The sequence below is a fragment of the Euprymna scolopes genome, chromosome 12 (assembly GCF_053919585.1).
Source record: "Euprymna scolopes isolate OS-2025 chromosome 12, ASM5391958v1, whole genome shotgun sequence".
In the NCBI taxonomy this organism is placed as follows: domain Eukaryota; kingdom Metazoa; phylum Mollusca; class Cephalopoda; order Sepiida; family Sepiolidae; genus Euprymna; species Euprymna scolopes.
Window position 1 is genome coordinate 49,361,508 of NC_136493.1, and position 22,028 is coordinate 49,383,535.

At 31.0% G+C, this 22,028-nt stretch overlaps 1 protein-coding gene across 9 annotated transcripts in view; it reads right to left on the bottom strand.

Moving 5' to 3' along the window:
- The window catches only part of LOC145291276 (protein DOP1A-like), a 284,201-nt gene that overhangs the window by 26,558 nt on the left and 235,615 nt on the right, over positions 1 to 22,028 (bottom strand). For 3 of the 9 annotated variants that reach the window (XM_080136910.1, XM_080136905.1, XM_080136904.1), the window contains exon 26: positions 10,433 to 10,480. The exons of the other annotated variants lie outside the window; for them this stretch is intronic. In XM_080136910.1, the coding sequence (XP_079993036.1) occupies positions 10,433 to 10,480 (48 nt within the window). The remainder of the gene's footprint in view (positions 1 to 10,432; positions 10,481 to 22,028) is intronic. 9 annotated transcript variants of the gene reach the window in all.

Below are 22,028 nucleotides of genomic sequence, written 5' to 3' on the forward strand. Positions count from 1 at the left end.
GGCTTCTCACGTGTTCATTCGGCTTTTTCCTATAAAAAGCGAAACTAATTCACAGGCCACAACCGTTCTCGGCACCGCGCTGGAAAACATCCAGAAGCAATCAGCTTTGATCAATCTTATATATCAGACAGTTGCTATTCAATCTGGACAATTGGGAGCTGCTTTCTCCTCCCCAACATCTGTTGGGGGAAAAAACAGTCAAATTTGGGTAAACAAACCCAAACGCTGTGTGACTTCTATTTGACCTTCTTAATTAGGTCAAATGAAAGCAGCAGAGTTAACTTTTATTGTGCACGCGTGTTTTTATAGTTAAATAAATAAATTCAAACCTAGGTATGTTGTATGTCGCGGTGGCCTAATGGTTAACGTCACCCGTTTTTTTTTTTCACACATTAATTTCCAACTCAAGGGTACGGGTTTGATCCTCATACTCACCTACCAAAACATTTTTTTTATTATTATTTAACACCCCCCCCCCCCGGGAGTTTTGATTTACCTCAAGACACCCGGGCATCACCGGGTACCCCCCGCTAGTATATATATAAAAGGCAAAATGACCATGTGCCTTTTTGTATGTCCAAGGAAGGCTTTTTTCGGGGCGGTTCTCGGGAGGGTTACTATTTTTTAGAACTTTTTATATACTCCCTAGATTATAATATCTACGATTTGTGAAACGCACGCTGTATCTACATTTATTTCGATCGACTTTTATAAAATTCCCTCTGTCCCGTCGTGTGTTTGTTCATCTTTTTCATATAAATAAAGCAAAACTAATTGAAGCAAAGTAGGCCGCCTGACTTTCCTACCAGGAACGTCTTGACAGCCATTAGCTTTGATCAATGTGGGGAAAACCTTTCATATCAAACAATTGCTATTCATTTGGAGAGCTCCTCCTTCTTGGGGGGGGGGGAGAGCTGGTTTTCCTAAACATCATGGGGAAGCAGAAACTGGCCTGCAGTCAACCTTCGTTTCTGCACCTGAACTAATTTCTGCAAGCCAACTTTTTATCGATAAATTTGAACGCTTTTCACTTTCTCTCGCCTCGTAGCGTATAGTAATAAGATCTTAGCTTTTCTTTCCGCCTTTGCGTCACGGGTTCGAGCCTGCCTGCCTACTAACACCCCCACCAAACAACCGGGCAATGCCAGACACCCCTGCTAGTAATAATTAAATGACAGTCACTCAAAAGAAAAAAGATGGAAGCACACACACACACACACACACACTACTACTGTATTAATATATAGATAAAATGTAAGGATATAGCGTTACATTTTGATACAACGATGACTAATGATTTAAATTAGTTGTGAATCCTTAACCAATCTTTAACTATGCAGCATGAATATTTTTTAATGAGTTTTATACATTTTTAAATATTTCTGCACAAAATAAGATTACTTATTCCAGCTGCAAAAAAAGTTATTAAATGCCAATTGTTTTCCCTTACTCACTGAATATTCGGTTCTTGTTCAAAATTCCCATTATATTAAAAACAAAAGATAATGAAAAATCTGTATGATGTGCATACCCGTGATGGAATAGAGATGTCATTTTCCAAAAATCATGTAAAGTGATACAGTAGATTTTTTTTTTTTTCAAACTAAGAAAATAAAATTTTATGAGGAAGAGAGGATAGAGTGTTTCACCTTTTAATAAACAAAGAGATAACTCAATTTGAACTTTTGAGATTTTAATGACTACGATTTACCATTAAGCACTTGAAAATAGGGAAAAAAAATGATTTTCTATTTATAAAAAATATTTGATCAATTTATGTGATATTTTGGAATATAATCTATTTGTTCCGTGGCAGGTATGTAAATCAAAGATTTTTCTGTATTTTTGATTTTTAATAGAAGGGGTAATCCTGGACAACCACCGAATATTCTTATTGTTAAAGGGAAATAATCATATTATATTTAAACGTTATTTACAAAAGAAAAAAATATATACAATCATGACAATTCAATTAAAGTTCAAGGGTTGATAGTTATTTTTAACTGCTTTTGATAACAAAAAATTCCAAGCAATTCAAAATAAAAAATAAAAATTGAAATAATCCCATTCCAGTAAGGAGTGTAGAAAGAAAATGAAGATATGAAAATGTAAAACAAAAAATTAGCACAAAAAAAATGTATTTGAGTCTATGTATTTTGTGTGTGCAAAAAAGTGTACGCATCACACAAAAAATGACTCTTAGAACAGATAATCATATCTGTTTATTGAAAAAAAAACTTTCTATTATATATATATATATATATATATATATATATATAACACTTGCATTTTATGTGCCCAATGTCCAATTCAATGAATATTTACTGTTTATACAAAAGTATGCAATAATACATGGAACTGTATATATTTAGTATAAAACTTTTTATAAACATCTTTGGCTAGACATTTGCAGCCATGTTTCGGTCAAAGCTGTAAATTAGCCAGACCTCTTCAGTCTTGTTCTAAATGGATGCAAAATATATATGTGTGTGTGTGTGTGTGTGTGTGTGTGTGTGTGTGTGTGTGTGTGTGTGTGTGTGGTCTAAAGAAGCTCGAGTATTTTATAAACGAAGAAAAAAAAATTCAGTATAAATTTCTAAGGGTACTAAGTTCAACATATCCCAGACTTAGCACTTGCATAAGCAAACTTGCCACTGGAACATTGGAAAAGGGTTTTCGATTAATCAAAATTGAGAATTAGAAAAATCAGATTTGGGGGGGGGGTATCAGAATCAACAAAATTTTAAATTAATTTCAGATTCCAAAACGATTCTTAAAACAAATCTTAATTTTCCATTGCTAGTACTAATGATAAAATGAATTTTTTTTTTTAAACAACTAGTAAATTTAAAATCTAACAACATAAAAATACATGTCAATTTATTTTACTCATGCAAAAAAAAAAAAAAAAAAAAAATTTTTTTTTAAATTTAATTTTAAAAAGAAATAAAAATTTGGCTTGCGTCACTCCTACAGCATTGACAATCCTCACAAAAGACAGCTAAAGGCATGAAAAAAAAAAGTTTTTCAACAGATTTTTTTTCACCTCTACGTGAAACACACTTTGGAGTTGGCTTTGCTTTAATATTTAGTCTCATAGTACCTGTTTACTAGTTGTAAAAACAATGCCACATTTACTCTAAGACCATCCTATCTAAAATATTCTCAATGTTACAAATTTATATATAAATTAAGGTATTTTTTAAATTAAGAAAATATATTTTCCGCAAGATTGTCAAAAGAATATGAATAAATTGTTTGTCAATAATATATTTATTCAGTGTCAGATATTCAATCAATAAAAATTTGTACAAAAACATCTGCCCCTTTCCACAAAAAACAAAACAAAGAAAAAACACCTAAGATTAATAAACGAACATATCGGTTGCCTCAAATTTCTTAGGGTAAAATCATTTTGGTTCAAAATTTAACATTGTAAAAAAATGTATAAGTTCACATGAAAGGAAATTGATTTATCTATAAATTTCCCAATGTGCACTTTTAAGTAAATTATCGATGATATACAAAAAATAATTAACGTTTTTTATAGAATTTGTTCGAGCATAAAATTATATATATACACATTAGTGTTGGGACCATTAATCTGACTTGGGAATCGGAAAAATCAGAAGATTGGTGTGTATTGGAATCGGAAAAATTGGTGCCTATTTTCCGATGCCAAAAATTCTTTTGTCTTTATTTGATTTTGTTTCAATTAAAAAAATCTTCCATTGCTGATAATAATGATAAAATAATAAATATTTATTGATGTTAAAATATCGGTAAAGCTAAAAAATTAATAGATCATCCTCCACAAGGGTATTGTGACATTTAGGAAAATACCTGCATATTTAATGTGTTTTTACGAAAAGCAAAGAAAATAATCTTATAGTTAAATAATTAGAGATTTATAAAGAATCAGAATCGCAAATAATATTGGAATCATCCCATCGCTTAAATATATATATAAAACTGACATAAACAAACGTTAGTCGATTTTAAAAAAAATAATTTTAGCATATTCATATTTAAATCTCAATGTTCTTTTTATGAAAATCTTTGCAATAAGTAAAACTCTGAATATCTGAACATTGCTATAGAAACGAACTTGAATTGATGCGATTTAATGAACTCTTTCAATGGAGACGATGGGATCTATATTACCTTAATTCTGTGGCTTTGTTCTTTCGGATGTTTTTTGTTATTGGAGTCAGTAATCGTATCGGAATTGGGGGAAAATATTGTGACCGTCCTATCACTAATAATAATGCTATCAAACTATTACCATGAAGAATTATATTGCGATATGTTAGTTAGCATATGAAATTATCTAGAAATAAAGATGCATTTATTAAAAAAAAAAAAAAAAGCTTAAGTACCTTTGGTACCAGACAGGCAAATAGATAAGAGAAAGAAACCTAGCCATACAAGTCAAAAGGCCAAATATATAGTCTAAAGAAGTGTGTATATAAGAGAGAGAGAGAGAGAGAGAGAGAAAGATAAAAAAAAAAAAAAAAAAGATAATTTGGACCAAATCCAACAAAATGTTGAAAAAAATAAATGGAAAAAGTGAATAGCCACATAAAACCGACTCATTTTCAACATCTTTTTAATCTATAGGATGTAGACAATATTTATTTGCAATTTACAACTGTTAATTTTGTGCATATTTTTTTTATTATTTGTATTTTCGCTGTCATGAAAATAGGGAATATATTTTCACCTTTTTTCATTTTTTTTTTTTTTTCACAAACAATTTTGTACATCTATATTTGTGGAAGAACGAAATTGAAGTTCTCCTTGAAATCTATATATGAGGACATCCACCACATTTCTGCAGGTAAACCATTGAAGTACATAAAAAGCTGAAGAACCAGTTGAAAGAGTGATGCCTCATCCAAAGAAATGTCCAGAATCATGATTATTTCCGTGTGACAAGGTCGAAAGGTGGGAAGAATCAAACCAGTACCAGTAAAGGAGAAGCACTTTGGTCTCTTAAAAATTGCCTGGACAGCCCCATTGACATTCCCTCGATCAGGGTACCTCAGGTAGTTAGCAATAAACTCAATGCCAAAGAGGAGAGGCAAGACCTGAGAGGCTGGACCACCTAGGATTACCCAGCCCAACAAATAAAAGACCACTAAAATAGCCCAGTTCATGCTGAACTGATTGTTGAGATTGCATTCTCGACTGGTAGGCATAACTCAAGACTCTGCAATCAAAGTTGCTGCATGCCCAAAGTCATTCTGTGAGAGTTTGCGGTGCTAACCATGGCCTTGAGTGTCATCAGCAGTGGAGGTGACATCATGCCATCTCACTTCTCCCGAGAGCCTTAGGTTAAACATCAATGATTACATCTACATTAGGAGAGAAACTTTAGATTGACCAGGTAGTTAGCTGAAAGTAGGCCACACGTGCAGCAGCAATACTCAGCGCTCTCTTATACCAACTGGAAGATCCTCAGAGAACTTTGTTGATCACACTTCAGTTGACACCTGGCCTTCCAGCTCACCTAACTGCAAATCCCTCAATTTCTTTGCGTGGAGTGGAACAAGACACTAAAAGCTCAGTTGCAGCAAACAAAAACTGAGCTGAGCTACACGTCAGGTCACCAAATCTTTTGGAAGTATTTAGTGTCATCAGCAATGAAGGTGGCATCATGCTATCCCTCTTTTTTGGGAAAGCCTCAAGCTGAACATCAGTGATTACATCCGGGTAGTTGCACATAGGCTATAAGTAGGAGCAGCAAGACATCCATAGGTAAAACTACAACATCAACGACAAGATGAAGGCCAAGGTAATCAGAGCCTTTGGGGGTCAAAATCAGGAGACAGTGATAAAGGTCTGTGGTCAATTTCAAAGATGCCTTGATGCTGGCATCAAAGCCAAAGACTACTTCATCACATGAAACTGACGGAACATATCAAGACAAATGTACAATGAATAAGTCTCAAAATAGAAAACATTTTTTTAAAATATTTTTCTAAACCCTAATATAAATATCATCCACATCCAGGATGCATCAAATATACTTTTGCATTGTTATTCCATATGTAAAAAAAAATCCCAACTATCAACCCTTTATGGCCTGAATTATGGTGTGGTTGATTAAAAACTATTTATTGTTAATTTTAGTTTATTTAAAAGGTAATGATGCTAAGATTTTAAGACTTCGGCACTATAATAATCTTTCATTATGAAATTCAATCGTTAAGCTACCACTGAGAATTTTTGCATTTCATAAACTTACCTTGATTATTATCCATAGTGATTGAAAAAAAAAAAAAAAAAAAAAAAAAGTGTGTTTATGACAACAAACGAAATCCTCAACGCTCTGAGACAGATGGCAGCATACTGAATGTAAGCAATGGACAGTTGCAATCTGGATATATCTAGCATCTACCCAGATACTGAACTAATACGTACAAGACGTGTATGAATTGCTTCCCACTTTATGCCGTTATATTCATTTATTTACGACTTAACAAATTGGTTCAATCAAGTCATAAAGGGTTAACTTCACTTCTTTCTTTTTTTCTGCTAACTGATATAAACAAAAATTCAGCCGTTCGATGGTCCTGTTATATTAATTTTATCTCGTTTCTAGTTTTGGCTGATCTTTTGGCTAATATTTCGATTTTTTTTTTTTTTTGCTTTTGTATCTTTCCCCTTCATGTCTATTGCTAACATTTTTTCTATAATTTCTAATTAAAATCCTATTTCAATCTCACTGAGAAGAAAGTCTTTCAATAAATAAAGAAAAAACGTGTTGGAAATGAGTCTGATGTGTGCTTATTCATTCTTTCTATTTTCTTAACATGAAAAATGCAGAAATGAATTTGTAAGAATCTCCAATTAATTTATTCAAAATAAAGTGAAAAGCTTCGATAAGTTTTTTCCAAATTCAATATGTAGATTCTTTAGTACATTTTATCAAAAAAAAAAAAAGATAAAGAATCATTCCTTTTGAGATAGAAAATCGTTTTTCTTCTTTCTAAATCAAATTATTTACAGGGTGGAATGATAGAATTGTCACCATAGAAAAGACGAAATGATTCCATTTCCATTTAATGAAAACCGGTTTTCTTGGTTTTTTTTTTGTTTTTTGGGGCTAGTTGTGTACAAATCCCAAGATTGATAGGAGCCTTCCATCATGTCTGAAACACAATGTTCAACAAGCTAGATCATAGATAAGCCACTCATGCTCTCTACCGATCCAAGTTATGACAACAGGACCATTGCCAGCACCCTCAAAATACATCACTGGATTGACATGAATAACAAAGATGTGCCCAAGATAATGAAAAAATTTTCCAGCCACGGTTATGGTTTTTGGTGTGGTTTCAAGTGAGGGCCACATCATGCCACCTCACATTTTCAAAATCGAAAGTCAACACCAAAGTATACCTGGATGTACTGAAGAGTGTGGTGATCCCTTGGTGCAATCAGATGGCTACTGGCCCTGGGTGTGGCAGCAGTACTCGGCGACAGCCACAAGTCCGAAAGACCCAGACTTTGCTTCAGAAGAAGTGCTACAACTCACTGCACCCCCCCCCTCATCCCTCGACCTGAACCCGCTGAACTACTTTGTTTGGTCATAGGTCAAGATCATCACCAACATGACCTCCCACAAGACCAAAGCCAGCCTGATCGCCACCATCTGCCGACTATTCACAGAGTTCCCGTCGGCACTTATGGAAAAAGCATGCTCCCAGTTCCGGACCCGTATCAGGGCCTTAATGGAGGCTGAAGACGGCTACATTGAATATCAGCTCTACTACATAGTCCAGTTACCTGAATTGATTTTTTTTCAATAAAAAAAATCAAAATAAAGTTGTAGTGTTGTTTTCTTTAGGGCAACACTTATCGTTCCACCATGTATTTGTCAAAATTATATTTTAAATATATTTCTAACTCCCTAAAAGCGAAGCAAAGAACACTTGGATCTTGTATACAATAAGCACTTCAAAATAAGATATGCAAAAATATTCAATTGCATTTGCTTTTACAACTTTTTTTTTTTTTTTAGTTGTCATGCGTATTTTGTTTTTGGAAATGTTCTACTTAGAACATTTATTTGAATAAATATTAAATATGTGAAAGTTATTGTTTTTATATTTTCTTTAGTAAAAACACATAAATAATAAAAACGTGAATTTCATTCAATTTATATTCAAATAAATATATTAAGTTCAAAATCCCTAATCTAGCATAACTAGCGAGGAGATTGGGGGGAGGGGGGCTTTGCCAGTAAAATTCGCTTACATATATTTTAATTCATGCAGAACCAATTCTGTTAAGAATATATATATATATATATATATATATATATATATATATATATAAGAAGTATGTCATAGTTCGCTTGAGGCCACTCGGGGATAAGGTTATTGCAGTAATCAATGGGACAATATCGTAGGAATTATTAGTAATGGAGATTTGCTAAAGTGTCTTACTTATACATACATACACACATATATATATATATATATATATATATATATATATATATATAGTATTAATTTTAAAAAAATTAATTAAATGACTTGGGTGCCATCATCTAGAATTGAAACTAAAACATTTAGTGTTCCAGCTACGTTCCCTACCGTGCAAACTATCAACAGGAAGATAAGATTTAAAATTAAACCACTTCAAGCTATGAATTAATTTTGTGCATGAGCAAAAGTAATAGCAATATGTCAGCAAATTACAATGAACAGTTTGCATTTCAACTTGCTGACATTTCTGTTCATGGTATTTATCCATCTAAAATATTTTACTCCTTATAAACCATCCTTCGTGTACGATTACTATTTCCTGTTTATTTCAGCGTTATGTGACCAGTTATTTAAGAGTTTATCAGTTAAGTATTTTTACACAGACACTATTTTATTTATAACCATTACTTTCTTTTTGACATTAGTACATCTTGTTAAAAAGAAAAAAAAAATTCAATTCGCTTTAATTTCTATGCAAATACAAATCAGAATGTTTTTCTTTGGAAATATCACATTATAGATGAATTCCATTTTTTATTTATTTTTTATTTATTATTTTTTTTATCACTTGCAAATTTCGCCATTATTGCAGAATAATAATAATTATACATTATTTCATTTAATAAAACTGTTTAAAAAATGATATTTTAATTAAGATGGAAAGAAATAGGTAATATTCGAAAACTAAAATTTTAATGCTGGAAAAGGTTACATAAAAAAATCATAAACGGTGTCTATATTCCTAAGCACACATAACGCATGCAAAGAGGTTAATTCATAATTTTTAATTGAATCTTATAGGAGTTGTCTACCTTACAATTATAATATTTATTTTTCTGTATATGTTTAACAATGTGAAAACAAATAACAATTAGAAACTAAATGACTTTACTGCAATCAGAGCTAGAAAAAAAATGTGATATTGTTTATAAATCAACATGAAATAATAATATAGTGTGAAGGTCAATAGTAATTTTTTTTTTTTTTTTTGTATATTATTCTGGGAGTGCTTAGTGTATACAGCATCCTATTTTACAAAATAAAATGACAATTGGAAAATTCAGACAATTGCAGATCATTTCCAAATTCCAAAATTAAATATATAAGCCTGTATGTATATATTATATATATATATATATATATAGTGTGTCCCAAAAGAAGCTGAATTGATCAAATATAAGATAGAACGATAGAAGCATCAAACTAGCGAAAAAAGATTTCAGAGCATCTAGATTAACCCTACCAAAGTCATGAGTCGTTACACCATCAAGGAGTCGATATTTATTGTAGAGAGGTACTTTCAGTTGAATTTAAATTTCAAATCCATCAGCTTCTTTTGGGACACCCTGTATATATGGAATGAATTGATAAGCATGAGAACAAGCTAGTTTAAAATACTGACAACCATTTAGAGCTTTCATAAACATTACATAAGCAGATCTTCATGGCAAACTTGTGACATTGTTTGCAAATAAATTGATAGTTTGTTTTCAATGTTATTAACTCATTCCATTTTTATTGGAAATTTTTAATTCATTATATATATATATATATATATATATATATATATATATATATATATATATAATAAAAAAAGATAAAATAGATCAGACAGTATGAATTGAAAATTGAAATGTGAAAAACATAAAACGTTTCATCAACTGTTGTACTGGCTTTATCAAGCGAGAGAAAAAAAAGAGCTAAAAGTGGCAATTAATGAGAAAATTTGTGATATTCCTGAAATTAACAGATCTTCTCGTTAATTGTCACTTTTAGCTTTGCTTTCATTCTTGACAACGCCTGTACAACAATGGCTGAAACATTGAACTTTTAGGTTTTCCACATTTCCATTTTTAATTCATATATGCTGAAAACAGTAGATATGCCAAAGAACACCATATTTCTTTTCATTGAAAAAAAAAAAAATTACTTACCTACTAGCTAAAGTTGTAGCTTTGTCCGGTATATACATGAGATGTTTACTAAAAACGCAAAGTAATGCATTTCTTTTTTTAAATTCCAATATTAATTTACAAAACAAACAGTGAATAAATGCAAATATCATTGCAAATTTTCAATATTTGCTTTACTTTTCTGACATTAAACAGCCTTTTGACCATCCGTTTAATTTATAGGACGATTCAAAAATCGTGTTATAAAATATAAACCTACATATGGCGACTTATCCTAGGATTCATTCATGCAAATAGCATTCCTTTGGTTAAGAAGATTCATTACCCTTATTAAAAAATGTAAAATTTCTTATATCATCTTCAGATGAAAATAGTAAAATGTATGAAAAAAATAAAAAGCTTGTTGTATTGTCACAATGATTCATCCATTTGCGCCCAAAGTCTTTTTTCTTAAGACCAGAAGGATAATTAACTATATTTCAGTCACATCTGTATTATTCAGAGGTATCTCCAGTTAATCATTAAAATTGTAATGCATTTCAAATATTACATCTGTCTGCTGTATATTAACAATACTGACATCTCAGTTTTCAATATACTGTAAAAAATCTAGAGTGGACAGAGACAATAAGTTTAAAAAAAAAAAAGGGGGGGGGGGTTATTTTGCAGTATAGTTAAGAAAAAAATAAGGCATTCAACAAATAACTGTTACCAAAGGCAATAAAAGTTACTTTTTTTTTTTAACCTATGTGTACAATTTTTTTTTTTTTCTGTTAAAACATTCTTTTTATTTCAATTAAATCTTTCATTTTAATGGTTTTATGTTAGATTAAAAATCAAAAATCGTAGACAGATGCTTTGGCGGACATCTCTAAAATTTGATTGATGGGGTTTTCATCTTTTTTTGGAAGGGGGGGAGGTAAATAACTGTTCTAAACGCTATAAAATTTACTTTTCTACCGGATTGAAAGGAGAAAATGACAAAAGAAAAAAAATAGGAAAAAAAAGGAAAAAAAAAGGAAGAAAAAAGGAAAAAAAAGGAAAAAAAAGGAAAAAAAGGAAAAAAGGAAAAAAGGAAAAAAAAGGAAAAAAAGGAAAAAAAAGGTAAAAAAAGGTAAAAAAAAGGTAAAAAAAAAAAAGGAAAAAAAAGGGAAAAAAAAGGTAAAAAAAGGTAAAAAAAAGGTAAAAAAAGGAAAAAAAAAAAAAGGTAAAAAAAGGAAAAAAAAGGAAAAAAAAGGAAAAAAGAAAAAAGGGTACTTGGACAGTTTAATCAAGACATTGAAAAATGAAAATATCAAAAAGTTATATTGTACATATCTGTTTTGGACTGAAGATCTAAAAAAAAAAAAAAATCACTTAATTTGATTGAGTAGTTTTGGTTTTTTTTTATTATTATTTACAGCAGAAAAATACGTTTTTTATGACAGCGCGTTGAAGGTAGCCATGTTTGAATTTTTAGAACACGCCACAGGGAAATAACCTGACACCACCCTCCTCATTTTAAATACTAGCTTTTTTCTAAAAATCGAAACATGACTACCTTTTGCTCGGTATCATAAATTGTTTTTTTGTTTAAAAAAAAAAAAAAAACCTATTGATCAAATTAAGTGAACTTCTTTTTTTTTTCGGGGAACTTCATTCAATAATGGATGCGTACAATATAACTTTTTTCGATATTTTCATTTTTTTAATGTCTCGATTAAACTGTACTAGTACGAGAAAAAGTAATTAGACTTCGAAGATCTCCACCAAAGTGAAATTAGTCATTTTGGATTCTGACTTAAATAGAAGACACTTCAAACGAAATTGAAATAAAAATGCTTTCGAAGACTTTAAAACACAAAAAAATTATTCAGGTAGATAGAAATTTTATTGCCTTTGGCAATAGTCATTTATTCATTTTTAAAAATTATTTTTGTGTAACCTATACTGCACAATTGTCCTAAAATGCGTTGGTAAGTAGTCGTTATAACCAGCCCATATATTTATATAGTTTATAAGATAATTAGAGAATTTATTTAAAGTCAATTCAATTTTTGAAAGAAAATATTTAGTATCAAATAATATTGGATTTACAAAAGAATTTGATAACAAATTCAAAAATGGGCCACTAGTGTATTACATCTGCAAAGATTTACTAAAAATTCATTTGAGAAACGAATTTTTAGATGAAGGTATTTATAGGCGATGATTTGAAAAGCGTTCCAAGTGAAATAAGCTTTCTTCAATTCATCTAACATTTCCATAACATGAATACGTTCTGGAGAATATTATAAAAATAAAATGAGGAAAAAAAAAAAAAGAAAAGGAAGAATGAATACACGTGAAGCTTACAAAGTGAGAAAATATCTAGAGATTTAAAACTGGATTTAGAGACAGAAAAGAAAAAAAAAATATCACATGTTATTATCGTCCCCCCACCTCCTATATACATACAGGGCCTCGCAGTAAAATAAAACCCAACACTTGACAAAAAGTAAAAAAAAACACCAGGAGGTGTTGAATAGACAAGGTCGCTGATGGACACTGCACCATCTTTCAGCAGTACTCTGTTCCTGCATACAAGGCCAAGGCGACTCGGGTGTGTAGTGTGAAACAATCTTTCACATACTATGTATCACGAAGTGAAAAATTCTTATGGAATACTGAGATAACCTGCCCCACTATGTGGCTTTTCAACGTTTCTCACCACTGATTGTTGGACTTGCAGCCATCTTCCTTACCTAACTACAACCTCCTTGACTATTTCTTCTGGGGTGTGATTTAGACCAAAACCAACAAGCACATCCACAGTATGGTCGACTCTCTGAAAGTTGCTATTGTACAAACGCTTGCTGCAACAGTTAAGGACACTATCGATAAGCATGCAACTTATTTTGCGCCTGCACCGAGAGGACCGTTTCCATTAGTGGCAGTTACTGAAAAGTAATGTCGTATGCAACAAGCTGTTGTTCTGTCGGGTCTCTGTATACACAACTTATTTTAGTTCCTCTTTCGTTTTCTTTTTGTCAAGTATCGGATTTTACTGCAACACCATATATAAAAGTAGGGGAGGCAAAGACACCCCGAATACAATAGTAAAGATTTTAAGTGAATGACCATTGTTTCTTTAATTTTCCTAAAAAAAAAAAAAAAAAAAAAAAAAATGTTATTTCTTATTTTTTTTATAAACCTTTCTTTTATGGTAAAACCTCTACTAAGTGCAAAAAAGAAAAAATACTTTACAAAACATAAACGGCCAATTTTCTCCCATAAAAACATGAGACTTTGAAATCAAATATGTATTTATTTCTATATTTCTATGTACAGGATTATCTCCCTAACTAATAAACAGATCATTGTGAATTTTTGGAATATATATTCTAGGTAACATGGTCAGTAATATGAGCACATCATTTTTTTTATAAACTTTGCCATTGAGCAAATGCAATCACCCAAACCTATACCCCAAAATACTTTTAAAATACATAAAATTTAGAAAAAAGAACTGCTTCTTGCCATCATCACTACCTAACCCCGATGTATTTTGGATTATTTCTGCAAGACTCTTGTTGTTTTTTTGTTTTTTTTGTTTAAGACAAAAAACATAATTGAGAGCTCTGGTATAAGCACAATTTAAAAGGTGAATTTGGGATGCTAAAATCCACACAATCAAAAAATGGTCTCAAATCCATGGTCTACCTTTTCCTTCTTCAGGAAATTAATTAAAAACCCAGTTTTGTTTAAATGAAAATTAGACTTCAATTCAATAAGACAAATATTTTTTTAAGATCTGTGCATTGCAATAAGATATACATATTGATATCTTCTAATTTTGTATAACTTTTAGTTTTCTCTGCCAAAATGTTTTGAACTAGCACCCATTTCTACAGGGTGAATCACGGGAAACGGATGTTTTTAAGGAAAACAAAACTGAATATTTCAACAAAATTTTTATAATGTACATAAAAACATTTACTAAACTATGCTATTAGCAGAGCAAGGAGCGTTCTAAAAACATCCGTTTCTCGTCATTCGCCCTATGTTACAGTGCAAACACAATTCTAAATTTCAATAGTGGTAAGTAGTCATTATAACCAGCCCATATTTTATATAGTTTATAATAAACACAGCAAAACAATATATTTTACTTTAAAAATCACCCCCACCCCCACCCCCACCAAAAAAAAAAAAAAGATAATACTTTATGGTTTTCTATCCACTTAAGTCCATCTTTGAAAATGTTTGACACCTCTAGTGTTCCTTTGCACATGGACGTGAGAATCCAAAAATGGTCAGGAATATGCAGATTAATACACACTAGTTACTATCCCATTGGCTCTATTTCCCTGTTATTTTCATATGTGAACGAATAACAAAGAAAATACAAAATATATAAACACATTTATCTTTCACATTAAGTTTTTATACACACATTTTTTTTCCATGAAGTATGGGTGGTAGCCAAAGCATGAGACAATGTATTTGATTTTTATTTTTCGGTTATTATTCAATATTTCTGAAATACATATGTTCGTCATCGGAAATGTAGTAAACAGCCTGTCTCATATATATATATATATATATGGCTTTGGAATCTCTAAAATCTATATAATTTATAAATTACTGTATTCTAAGAAATGTTTATAGAAAAAAAATTGGATTAGCATGCTTCCCATTGTAGCATTAATTTTTTTAAACTCTATACAAGAAATAGTTTTTTGGTTGTTTATTGGTATTTTTTATTTTTACAAATACTTTACGATATTAAAATATGTAAATTGACTTAATAAAACTGAAGCAAAAATTATATAAAAATAAGCTTAAATATATAGCAGTGTGACACTGTGACACGCTAGTAGTAACTCATTAACAATTAAGAGTTACTTCCCTTGGGTCATAATGTTTAAAAGATGTATCTAATATGTGGAAGCCTCCGTTCAGTCTCTAAAAACAGATAACCCTGTAAGAGGAACTGTGCATAAAATTGTGAGGCAAGAGTTGCACAATCTCCAAACACACCTCTCCTGAATCAGCATTGCTTGAGTGCAATGGCAAGGAGAAGTCCAGAATGACTGGAAACCATGCCGAGATAAGCAGAAAGCACATACAGCATCTGGAATTCTCAAATGGTCACCCATTTGACTGCTGACCAGGTTTAACGTTGCCTCACTTTCATTGATCTAATGAGAAACGGGTGTGTCAACGTGATTATGTTGTATTATTTAATATAAGATGGACAAATAAATCAAGTTACTATCTCGTGTACATGTTATAACTTTCTAACCAAGGCAGCAGTAATATGCAGTATAACAACCTCAAGAAAAGTAAAATGTACAAAAAGAGGGTTTCAAATATTCCGCTACTAATATCAGATTGGCCACCAACATTCATCATATGCTGTTATATGTCAGTTTTACATGCTGGCATCATGAAACGACTTTAAGAAAAAAAAACTTACTTGCAAAGTAACCTATCTCTACCTAAGTCATTATTTAACGCTCAAGTATATCTTTATCACTTCTTTGCATCTTTTTCTTATCCTACCCTTGTGAACTTAATCTGCTACATCAACTGTTGTACATCTACTAGCCCAAGAACTCTCATCCATTTTTCCAAACAGAAAACAAGCCAATTCCACCACTTCTCTTGTTGATATACTCTGTTTGATTAAAATAAAATCTATTTTGTGGGACTTAAAGTTTTAATTGAATGAAAAATTTAATCTATACTATTAATAAAATTCTAAATGTTTATTTATTTATGTGTATGTGTGTGTGCCAATAAAACTTTCGAACGGATGCACTGAATTGAAAAATTCTTTTTTTCCCTGAAAGGTGTGAGTCCTTAGATTGTCCTTATCTATATATAGTTTGTAACAAACAATGCCGAGTCACAGAAAAAGTCCGAAATAAGGGGTTTGGGGCCATTTTGTGGATTTGTCAAAAAAGTTATCTACTCATGTCAACGGAATTTAGCATTATTTGTATACAGTCACGGTAACATCTTTCATAATATGGACAGGACTTGTGGTGCAATGGATAACGTGTCTGACTACAGATCAGAAGATTGCAGGTTCGAATCCTGGCAAATTCATAATAATTTTAACCATCATTTTATCCAACGTTTACTCACTATCCTTACCCTTAGTTAGGGTATTTGGGGGGGGGCGTTATTTTGTTTGTGCATATGGGAATTTCCCATACTCCGAGTTCACAGGGTAAGTGCTGATGGTAAGATGTGGTTAAGTGTACTTGATTTTGGGTTTGACATGGCATAGCCGCTAGTTATCAATAAATGTTATTTAGTCATCATTTATAATTTATTTTATCATTATCCAATCTTTATTGGATAAAAAGGTAAAATAATTTTACAGAGTCCAAACATTTTTTTTTTTCAATTGGGTTGACATGCAGAAGAGAAAAAGGCCCAAAAACAGATAGTATTATAGAGAAATGTTGATATTTCATGACAGTACGTCAGTGGCAATGAGAAACATCTTCATGCAATTACAAAGGTTTGGTGAAGACTAGTACAGATTTGAACTTTGAAACAGATCTGTAGCATATACTCTTATGAGAAAATAAAAGAACGTGTTTTCAAAAATTGTGAATTGAACTTTTATATATATATATATATATATATATATATATATATATATATATATATATATATATATATATATATATATATATATATATGAAGCTGAACGTGTGTATGTGGTCACGAATAGGCTCCTATATGGTTGACTATTTTAAAAAGCTGATTGCATATAATGATAGAAGATGTATCAAGGATCAGAAATGGGTATGTTTGATCTGGCAGAACGGTGGTTCATAAAAATTGTTGGGTCTGCATTCGTGCCTGGCCCCCAAAGTATGAAAATAAAAAAAAAAAAAAAAAAAAAAGTTTACAAATGTTTTTGATATAGATGTGCATAAGAATACTTTGATAAGTATGTTTCAACTTAAATAGGGATGGTATAATAAAATTATGGGGTTTGCGTTCGCGCCTGTACTCCATGGAAACATGGCACAAACTTTAACAAAGACTTTTCATATCTATTTGCGTAAGTATACTTTGATAATTATGTTTCAGTTTGAAGGAATATAGTATAAAATTATTGGGTGTTCGTTCGCGCCTGACCTCCATAGAATGTAAGTATGTCACAAAGTTTAACAAGGTTTTTTAAAAGGGGTGAGGGTCCACAACAATACCTTAACTTTAATCTTAATTCACGTTAGCTTTTATTTATTTATTTGAGTTGAATCATATTGTGTCGAATAAATTCACGTTCTTATTAAAGTGAAAGCCAAAAAAAAAAAAAGTCGGAACTTTAGACAATTCTCGACACAAATTTTGCATAATTGTTTTTTTCCTTCTCCACTTGCACGTGGCACTCTTTTGAAAATAGATAAATAATGATAAATAGATAAATAATAAAAAATAAGAACGTTACTCGTTATCGTGTCAAAAGGAGGAAAAAATCCTGCTCACGTGATTACATGTCTTTTTATAAAAAATTTACATAACCTTTTTATTTTTATATCTGTTTAAGCTTTTTTTGTCAGTGTACTAGAAGGAATTCAGTTGATTACAACTCTTTCTGCGTGTTCTTTATATTACAATAGTATAACCCTGAATCCGATGGCGCAATACTACACCGTTCAATACTGTAAAACTGAAACAAAGCCGTTTTGCTTGAAAAGCGCACCATTTTCTTATTCATATCGATTCTTTGCTTTAAAAAACTAAAGTAATTACGTATTTACTTTTTTAATATCTCGTTTTGCTGTTTCGGATTATTTTACTGAAGCTTCATTATTTTAAAAACTGTTTTTGTTTCTTTGTTTTTCGATATTTCGTCAATATTATTTAGTAGGAGTGTTTAGCAGAAAAGTCAACAAACGACTACCCGAAAAAATAAACATACAAGAAATAAATGTCACCATAGTCAATAAAAGTTCAGTTCTTTTTTATTTTTTTTGTTTTGAAATAGTTTTTAATGCTCTTTACTTGAAATAATTTCAGCGAACCAAAATTATAACGAAATTTGAAGCAATAACTACTTATATGAATTTTTATATAAACTACACATGCAATAATCGAATATAACTCGAGAACAAAATAAATGAAATACATTAATATGTTTATAAATATTCCTTACGTTGACAGAACTCTCTAAAATTGTTAACACAGAATACTCAGATGCCCCTCTTTCAAATTGAAAACGGGGCTCTCCATTTTAAAGTCGCTGCCATTTTGATTTTTTTTTAAACCGGTTCGTGAATTAAAAAAAAAAATTTTTTTTACAAACTACTTAAAAATACAAACCAAGAATTTTTCTACAATAAAAGTAACTTTTATTGACTATGGTAACATTTATTTCTTGTATATTTATATTATTATATATATAACATTTTCTCTTTGTAAGGAAACATCATTTTGTTGGTCACTCTTGGCTATATATGGAAACAAAGTTGATATAAAAAAATATATTTTTGCAAAAATTATCTTTACTTTCATCATATTTTGCTTAGGGTAAAATTTTTGAGTATCAAAACCTTTATCTTTACAACTCCCTCCTTTTCATAACCTATCATATTTTCATCAATCACACTCCATTTTCTGTAAGCTGTTTCTGAACCCAGTCAACGACGGGTACTTTTACTAGTATGTATATATATATATATATATATTAGCAGGGTTACACAGACAAAATAAAAATTTTCTACATTTTTATACCTCTTCATCCGTCTCTCTCCTCACTCTCTCTTCCTCCTCTCAGCCCATTCCTCTCTCTGAACATACAAACACACAGATTATTCTTCCTTATATAAATAATTCAAGGAATGAATAAGCATAAGGAAATTAATTCTTTCATAAAATTCGGAGTTATTTCCCTTTAAAATGTGCTAGTTTAGGGTCAAAGAACAAATAATTTTGTTCTAAATTTTAATTAATTCACCCAGAGCAACACAAATGAAGAAAATACCAACTTTGTGAGTGTTTGTTTTGCATTTTGCTTTTTAGTTGGACACACACACAACTGCACTATATAACAGACTAGTACTGCTTGAGGATCACAACTATGTATTTTTTTTTAATATGCTCATAACATAATTATTTGTTTCAAACTGCCTCCTTTCACTTGTTTAACCATCTAATATATTTGAATGATATGAAATGGAAAACTCTTAATGTTTTATACATATGGTTTAAATTTCATTCAAATCAGATATATTTATTTGAAGTTTTAAGGAGATTCTGTCTCAAAAGGTCGCTTAGAGGTGGGAGCATATAAATAGTCATGACCACTTCTATTGTCTACATAGAGAATTTGATACATGATATACATTTCATCAAAATAGGATACATTTGAAGTTTTAAAAGTAGTTATACACTCATAGACCCCTTAAGAGTGCACTTCGTGATTTGAAACCACTCCCATTTTACATAGCAATCCATTTTTAGATTTCATGCACATTTTCTAACCTCTCTTTCTATTGGAAACATACATCACACACATACATACATTGAGATTATATATATATATTACTAGCAAAAGTACCCGTCGTTGACTGGGTTCAAAAACAGCCTACAGAAAATGGATTTTGATTTATGAAAGTATGATAGGTTATGAAAAGGAAGGGTTGTAAAGAGATAGCTTCGAATATGGGGGTATCAAAACCAAAGCAAAATATGATGAAAGTAAAAATAAAATAGATAGACCTCATAATTTATTATACCATACCTGTTCACACTGAAACACTTATCACAATATTCTGTGGAAATATATATAAAAAAATAAAAAAATTTGTTAAACTTTGTGACATATTTCCATTCTATGGAGATCAGGTGCGAACGAACACCCCATAATTTTATTATACCATATTTCTTAAAACTGAAACATAATTATCAAAGTATACTTACGCAGATAGATATGAAAAGTCTTTAAAGTTTCCATTCTATGGAGGCCAGGCGCGAACGCAGACCCCACAATTTTATTATACCATCCCTATTTAAGTTAAAACATACTTATCAAAGAATTATGTACATCTATATCAAAAACACTTGTAAACGTTTTTTTTTTAATTTTTAAATGTTTTATTTCCATACTTTGTGGACCAGGCACGTACGCAGACCCCACAATTTTAATGAATCATCATTATGCCAGATCAAACATACCCATTCCTGTGTCTCAATACATCTATCATCATATGTGATCAGTTTTCTATAATAGTTAACCATATAGGAGCCTATTCGTGACCAGACACACACACACACACAGGTTCAGCTTTATATTATAGATATATACAGTGGTGCTATGACGCTTCAATTAAAAGTCAAATATGAACAGGTAAAATCATAATCAAACGAGGTATAGGTTGTTTAAACAGTTACATTCAATTTAGCTTAAATTTGCAGTTTTTGAAAAAAAAAAAAATGACACATGCAGACTTTCTTTTTGGTGCCACTATATATATATATATATATATATATATATATATATACATATACATATATATATATATACATATATATATATACTTGCATTTCAGCCCAGTGTTGCCCAAGTGTTTGGAGGTGTATGTTGAGCAAAAAGTGGTTGTAGCTTCTTTGCTGTTACGACCACTGCCAAACTGGAAATGACGTAGGTTTAAATTAAGGCTAGACAATCGAAAAGAGGGATGACTTTAAAAAATATCAGTGAAAAAAGCGACCCCTCCCTGTAAAAAACTGCCCAGTTGAGGGTGAACAAATTAATGGTTTTAGCCAATTTTTTGGTAGTTGTCGTCTGAAGGGTCAAGCTTCAAAACGATACTGGTCTTGTGAAAATCCATTGCGTCTGCCGAAAATTTTCTGCAGACATGTAAACATACATAGATTTATATATTTGTAGCTCAAATTTTGGACCCAAACCGATGAAAAAGCTTGCCCTATCTCTGAATACCCTTATTGTAAAATTTCAAATGTATAGACCAGAAATTGTCTGAGTAATTTGGTAGAGACCGCAGAGGTCAAATTTTTTTTAACTTTGACCCCTATTATGACCCCCTTAACATTTATTGTTTTGGACTCAAATCAAGTTAAGTTAGATCCATGTCCAAGGAACCTATATCTAACATTTCAGGTGTTTAGACCCAAAATTGTCAGGAGTTTGGTAGAGTTCTCAAAGGTCAAATCGTTGAACTTTGACCCCTTAACAGCCAAATCTCTGGTCAGAGAAGGATTACAAAGATTTTCCCAAATCTCAATACCCTGTATATCAAATTTCGAGTCTGCAGATTGAAAATTGACAGAGTTATTGTGTAGAGAAATGTAGACAGACACACACAGACATATTCACTTTTATAGATATATAGATATACTAGCATGCCACCCAGCATTGCCCAGTCATAAAATAAGCTTAAATATATTTTAATTTATGTACATTTCCGATTTATTATTATAGAGCCAATTTTCTAATTATTATATCATACCCAATATATAATAGTGATTTAAAAACCTAATATATATACATGACTTGGATGCCATCGCCTAGTATAAATCGAAACATTTAGTTCTCCAACGGTATTAAGATAGATATCAAAATTTTAAGTTTTAACAGTTGAACATATAAATATATATTAGCACA